Source organism: Anser anser (assembly GCF_964211835.1).
Source record: "Anser anser genome assembly, chromosome: 2".
Lineage (NCBI taxonomy): Eukaryota > Metazoa > Chordata > Aves > Anseriformes > Anatidae > Anser > Anser anser.
In genome coordinates this window covers 160,061,133-160,068,112 of record NC_139721.1, presented here as the reverse complement: position 1 = coordinate 160,068,112, position 6,980 = coordinate 160,061,133, and the positions used below count along the sequence as shown (strand labels likewise).

At 48.7% G+C, this 6,980-nt stretch overlaps 1 protein-coding gene across 1 annotated transcript in view; it reads left to right on the top strand.

The window, feature by feature from the left end:
- Positions 1 to 2,368: 2,368 nt before the first annotated feature.
- OBSCN (obscurin, cytoskeletal calmodulin and titin-interacting RhoGEF) overlaps positions 2,369 to 6,980 on the top strand; it is a gene marked incomplete at its 5' end in the record, with an annotated part of 184,274 nt that continues 179,662 nt past the window's right edge. The window contains one exon of the mRNA XM_083822953.1: positions 2,369 to 3,500. Within this exon, the coding sequence (XP_083679079.1) occupies positions 2,369 to 3,500 (1,132 nt within the window). The remainder of the gene's footprint in view (positions 3,501 to 6,980) is intronic.

Here is a 6,980-nt window from a genome sequence, read left to right as displayed (position 1 = left end):
TGCAAGAAATGAAAGCAGGTTTTTAGCCTGTTCTTAGTGCTTTCTGCTGGAGGTGGGAAGGAGGTTGTAAGGGCATGCATCTGTCATTGGGTGAGAGAGTGGGTGGATTTGTGGCCAGCAGGGAAGCCAACCTGCTGTAGGATTAAGAAGGATATTTCTGTCAGGGTGACTGGGTATTATTTCCTTTGAATTACTTACAATGCCGGCGCAGTTTGCTTTGTGTGGCCCTTCCGAAGGTGAAAAAGCAGAGATGTGAGAGCAGCCTTGCAGATCTCCCCTGAGTAGCTCCCATGGCTCAGGGGGTGCAACTCGCTAATGCCCAAGTGTCTGGCATTATACAGCTGAGGACATCTAGTAGCTTGGAGAGAAACAGTGCACACAGGTCTGGTGAGTAGGCCTTGAAGAAAAGCTTGGAGCTGGGGAGTTTGCTCTTTACGGAGCACTATTCCCAGGCCTCATCCTGCTCCCAGGAAGAGTCAGGTGGTGCGCCCTGGGGTTTCTGGTGCCAGTAGGGTCAATAGCAGGCCTTGAGCTGTGCTTTGCTTGTATAAGTAAATGACAGCCAGTGCACAAAAGGGATTCTGCTCTTGGAGGATTAGAAGTAGTTTCACTCCTTCGGTAGGGAAGGGACATCCAGGAGTCTGTATAGAGAGCAGCGAATGAAGAAGACAAGTTTGTGTGTCATGGGGAATTCAAGGGGACCCTAAATGCAATGCTCTCTGTTCATAGAATCATAGAATCACAGAATCATTAAGGATGGAAAAGACCTTCAAGATCATCTGGTCCAACCATCCCCCTACCACCAATGTCACCACTAAACTGTGTCCCCAAGCACCACGTCCAACCTTTCCTTGAACACCCCCAGGGACGGTGACACCACCACCTCCCTGGGCAACCTATCCCAATGCCTGACTGCTCTTTCTGAGAAGAAATGTCTCCTCATTTCCAACCTGAACCTCCCCTGGCGCAACTCGAGGCCATTCCCTCTTGTCCTGTCACCAGTTACCTGTGAGAACAGGCCGACCCCCAGCTCCCCACACCTTCCTTTCAGGCAGTTGTAAAGAGCAATGAGGTCTGCCCTGAGCCTTCTCTTCTCCAGAGTAAACAACCCCAGTTCCCTCAGCCGTTCCTCACAGGACTTGTGTTCCAGGCCCTTCCTCAGCTTCGTAGCCCTGTTGTATTGTTCTCCAGCCGCATAGGAGCTGGTGGACTCTGTGTGCATGAGGACTGTCAGGAGTAGTGCCACTGATGGCTTTTGGACACAGTGGCACCGATATTGCCATGAGCTGTAGTTCTGAACACTGCTTAAGCCTCATCTCCTTGGCTGGTCTTTGTTGTCAAACAGCTGCAGGCTGGTGCACGGCTAGCTCTGAGAGCAGCTGACAACAGGCGGGTGATGAGACATCTTTCCTGTGAGCCCTAAGCCACGTGGTGCCTGTTTGGAGACACCTGGCACCATCTGGATTCCAGTGTGGGTGTCCCATGGTGGTTCCTTCATGTGCCTTTGTGCTCCTGGGAACATAAGCAGGTGGGAGAAGGCAGGAGTGAGAAGGCAGACCCACTGCGGCTGGGTCTGGCCCTGCAATGTCTGGATGAAGCTGCACATAAGTGACAGATACTCGCTGACTACCATCCCAGTCAAAGTGGCTGTGTCTCAGGGTTGTGCTGAATAGAAATTGGGAATAAAGAGAAATGTCATCAATAACGTGGCAGGGATGTCTGTGTCCCCCACTAAAGACTGGCCCCCGCAGGAGGGGGGTTTGCTGCAAGGTCTGCATGAACAAGATTCATAGAACAAGGCCTAGGGGTGGATAAAGACCAGACAACAGAGACAATAGAGATGGAGAGTGTTATATTAGCAGAATTAAAACAGCAACAACAAATGGGAAGGAGAAAGTAATGTTGAAAAGAGTAAGGTTAATGAAGTGGGGGATGGAAAAAAAAAAAAGATGAAAAGGAAGAAGAGGTGAGCATGAAGAAGGAGGCATCTTGATAGGTAGGCCCATCTCTCAGAATTTGTTTTCTGTGATTACAAAACTGGTCCGTATGTTATATAGCATTAGTGCTGATCATTTCCTAGTGCCATCATGTTCTTCCTGTATGAACAGCCCAAATACTTGTATTTTGCCTGGTGACTCCAGTGGTAAACTGGGCCACTTCCTCTGTCAGCAGATTCACATGACTGAGATAAAATCCAAGAAGTAGGCAAGATCTTCTCACCCTTAATGAGAGCAATGAAAACGTGCCCCAACCAGATTGTTCTAGATGGCAAATGTCCTGAAACCATGAAAGTGCAACAGTTCTTTGCTTGTACCACCTAATCTGTTCGCTCCTGACATTTTTCTTTTTCACCCTTTAGGTAACCAAGATGGATTACAGCTCGTTCAGTGGAGTCCCCCGATTCTTGACCCGGCCTAAGGCATTTATGGTGTCTGTGGGGAAGGACGCCACCCTGAGCTGCCAGATCATTGGGAACCCCATCCCAGCTGTGAGCTGGGAAAAGGATAAGCTTCCAGTCCAGTCTGGGGGAAGGTTTAAAACCACAGAAGATGGGGATCTCTATCGGCTAACAATCTATGATCTGAGCCTGGAGGACAGTGGCCAATACATCTGCCGGGCCAAGAACACCATTGGGGAAGCTTTTGCTGCTGTCAGTATCAAAGTTGGAGAGGAGACCACGGTAACAGAGTCAGCCCCGTATTTCATCCAGAAACCGTCCTCCATCAAAGTAACTTTGGGCGAGGATGCCATGTTCAAATGCAAAGTTCAGGGCAGCCCTCCCCTCTCGGTGAACTGGGAGAAAGACGGGAGACACCTGCGGAACCGGGCTGACGCAGGCCGCTTCCAGATCGAGTCTGCCGGGGAGTCAAATGCTCTCACCATCCAATGTGCCCGGCTGGGGGACAGCGGCACATACACGTGCCGGGCAGAGAATCCCATCGGCTCCGCCAGCGCTTCAGCTGCGCTGGTGGTGGAAACGCAGGGCTCTTCGAACCCAGGCAGCAGCAGCCATTTTGACACCAGCTGCGGCAAGACGGCTTCCTTGTTGTCTCACTTGCAAAAGAGGAGGGAGGAGATCAGGAAGACGGACGTAGCCCATGGGTCTCTCGATTCCACGGCTGCCCAGTCTTACTCCATGACAGAAGGGCTGTCCAGCATCAGTTACAGCCTCTCCCGGGACTACGAGCGGGCGGCCGGCCTCACCACTAAAGGGGCCCGCAACGCAACCTTCGGCGCGCTGACGCGCACGTGCAGCGTGACGGAGGGCAAGCACGCTAAGCTGAGCTGCTACGTGACGGGTGAGCCCAAGCCTGAGATCGTGTGGAAGAAGGACAACGAGGTCATTTCGGAAGGGCGGCGGCACGTCATCTACGAGGACGATCAGGAGAACTTTGTGCTGAAGATCCTCTTCTGCAAGCAGGTAGACAACGGGCTGTACACCTGCACGGCCTCTAACCTGGCAGGCCAGACCTACAGCTCCGTGTTGGTCACTGTCAAAGGTGAGTGCTGACGTCTCACTGGAGTTGGCAGCCCACAAGAAGGAAGGCAAAGCACTTCCACATCGGGTGGGAATGTGGGCAGAACTTCAGGAAAGAGGTGTGGGTGAGGTATGAAGAAAAGCCCTCCAGCTGTGAAGGGGGTTAGCATTGGAACAGAATACTTGGGAAGGTTCCAGAATACCTGGGGAGGTCTCTGGGAGAGAGTCCCATCACTGGAGGTTTCTAGGAAGCACAATAAACAAGTATCACTCAGGGATGGATGGTGTCGAACTGGCAGGTTGTGGGGCAGCTGGAATGAACTAGATCTTTAAAGCCCCCCTCTGTCCTCATTTTATAGTAATCTAAGAGATCCATTATCATCCTCTAGTTCGGTGACTACTAACCCCTCATCTTCCCCTCCAAGGTTTAATCATATTTAATCAAGGTTTAAATTCACCACAGGGCTTAATCAAACTGGTCCTCTTAATCTCACGCTTGCCATTTAAAAGGTGGTAGAGGAAACTCCTCCCTGCAAACTGAGTGTGCCAGGTTGCACCGGATCCCTTGATGGGCCTACCCCAGCTTTAATACTGTCCCCTCTCAGTTTTCCTGCCCAGAGTGACCCAACAACAGCATTTTTCTTGTCTGGCCTCTTCAGTCTTTTCCCAGCTTGTGTTGCTGGATAGCCTGTAGTCCTCATGTGCTCCCAGATCTCCCCCAGCTCCAGCATGCCTCTGTTTGCAGTGCTTAGTGGTGATGAACTTGCCTTCAGAAGGTCCCTCAGCTCTGGCGGAGGTCAGATTAAGCTCTTCAGAACACAAACAAAAATGTGGCACATTTTCACAGAGGAAGTTCTAAATTTTCAACTTGCTCTCCCATTTGGCAAGGCTTCAGCAGGCAGTCTGCAACCCCAATAAATTAACTCTCAGATGTAAAAAACAAAAACAAAAACAAAACAACACAACAACAACAAAACAACAACAACAAATCTTTGCCACTGGTGTGGCAAAATAGACTTTTTTGACTGTCAGCAAAATGTGTTAGAAATTCAAATGAGTAAGAAAGGTCTGTATCTGAAATTTGTCTTTAAGACACTCAGCTTTTATTTGGTTTTCTGGTTTCCCTGTTCCAGACCTCTCCTTTCGTGCTCACCATCTTTCCCGTCAGTGACTCAGTCCCCGTGTCTGTCAGTGACACTCGATCCGCTGAGCTTGCTGGCACTTGTCCTGCTCATTGCTATCTCCTGGAGGTGCTGAGTGGTGTCGAGAAGGGCATTTGGCCCCTTCCATAATGCTGTGATTCCCTTATGAGACGGGACTCAAGGGAGAAGACTGAGCCTGTTCCCTCTGAGTGTGGCTCAGGCTCCAGTCCTTGCCTAGCTCTTGTCTCGCAGAGAATTGCCCCGTGCCTACGTGGTTATTCCCAACGGGTGCACCTGCTCCAAAGGAGACAGGCAAAGCACGTGAAGCAGCAGGTCTGGGAGCAGGCACCACGGGAAAGGGTTATTTATCAATGTCCATTGTCAAAAGATGCCTGTGAGTCAGAGGGCTCAAGTGGAAATGTTTGCGGTATGTTTCTTTGTTACACTACACCGCGGTGGGCTTGCTGGCCAGGCTAAGGCTGCCATGGAAAATCCACATGGGTTGGTTATAATTAGGCCCTGCATAATGACTCTCCTTTTCATTACCAGAAGTCCTCAGTCATCCAAAGACAGCAGAATGATGGAGCAGTGAAGGGAGCTTTTAATTCTGTCCATTATGCCATTGGTGATGCCCTTAGCTGATCTGCAATCATGTTTTGGGGGGTAGGTCATCTTGCCACATTATCTTCTCTTAGCCACTTCTGCAGGACTGAGCAAAACTCTCCGTGCAGCCACCTTCTGCCAGCATGAAGCTGCTGCACTGGCTTTACACAAGTGGCAGCATGTTTTTAGAGCTTGTTACTCTGCTTCCCCAGAGTGTATCCATAGCCACAGATACCTGGGTAGGCAAGCTTCATGGGTTTAAGTACCCTCTGGCATTCTGCTTCACATATAGCATGTAATTTCAACCTGAGTGAGAATATTTGTGGGTGTTTAAAGTGTAATAATAAGAAAAAAACCAACTAGCTCAGCATCCTGCCTCTGAGGTATTTAGTAGCAGCCTCTCAGGGTATAGGACTGGGCACAGGTCAGACATCTTCTAGCTTGCCTCCTGTATTTTGTCAGTCTAGATGTTAGACCTAGGGACCCAACACTTGACCAAACCCATGCCTTAAATATCATTGAGCTGAAAGATTTTTTTGAGCTGTTCTTAAATGGCATGTAGTCGGTTAGGTGAAAATCTCAAAGGAGAGGCTACAAGGCAGAGAGTCACTATTATAGTTAAAGAAAACCAAGAGTTGATAACTCTTATTCAGAAATGTGCTGGATTCTAGTGTCTAGAGCAGGGATAAAACCACAAGCCATATACTGAAACGTGAGCTGTAAAAGTTAAGAAACTCTTCCCAAGAGTAAACCTCTTTGATGAACCAAAGAGCAGAGACGATGGGAAGAATGTGAATTAATGACTTAAATTTCCTGAAGGCTTTGAAGATGTCCCTAAGCCGTGCGTAAAGTTAGCAAGAATAGCGTACAGGTCTCTATCCTTGGGCCTGGGCCAAGCAATGTTCATCTGAGGAAAGGAATTTGGGACTGGGTCACTGAATACAGAGGGACTAGTTGAGTAATCAGATACTGTATGGAAAGGTTAAAGGCTGCGAGTCAGATAGGATCAGGACTGGAAAAACAGACCAGTGCTGAGGCTACTCCTTTCTTCTTCTGATCTGAAGTGATTTTGGATGACTGCTGTCATGGTAGCTGCATTTGAGATCTGAAAGAGAACTACAACATGAGAAACGTGGAGGCACAGAGGCAATTTGGAAAGCACAGTAACTAAGGAAAAGAGCAAGGAAACAAGATGGTGGAAGCTTGTCTACACACCTTCAGATAGTTTCTCTTGGAAGTATTTTCCATATTCTTACTCTCATTGGATTGTTTTTGGAGAAAAAGGAAAAATTGCCTCTAGAGTAAAAAATGGAGAACCTCTGAGAAGGCAAGGAGTAGGCAACAGGAAATGTAGGCAGGTGAAAAATCACAGAATATCCTGAGTTGGGAAGGACCCACAAAGATCATCAATTCCAACTCCCAGGTCTGCACAGGCCCACCCCAAAATCAGCAATCAGGCCACATGTCTGAAAAGACCTACAGGTGAAAAGAGAAAGGTCAGGCAGGCAGATATGCCTTGGGAAGGTTAAGAAGACACTAGCTTCTCTGCAGGCTGCACCTATTCTTAGCAAAATATGTGTGAGCAGGACCTGCTTTTAACACATAACATCATCTCATTGCTAGTTTGGTTAGTATGGACCAAACAAAAGCCTATGACACTCTGGAGAAATATGTTTTCAAGACAAGCAGCCAAATTTATAGCTGGTTTAAGCTCTTGCAGCTTTCCCACTGACTCCCTGAACTGCTCGTGCTCCATG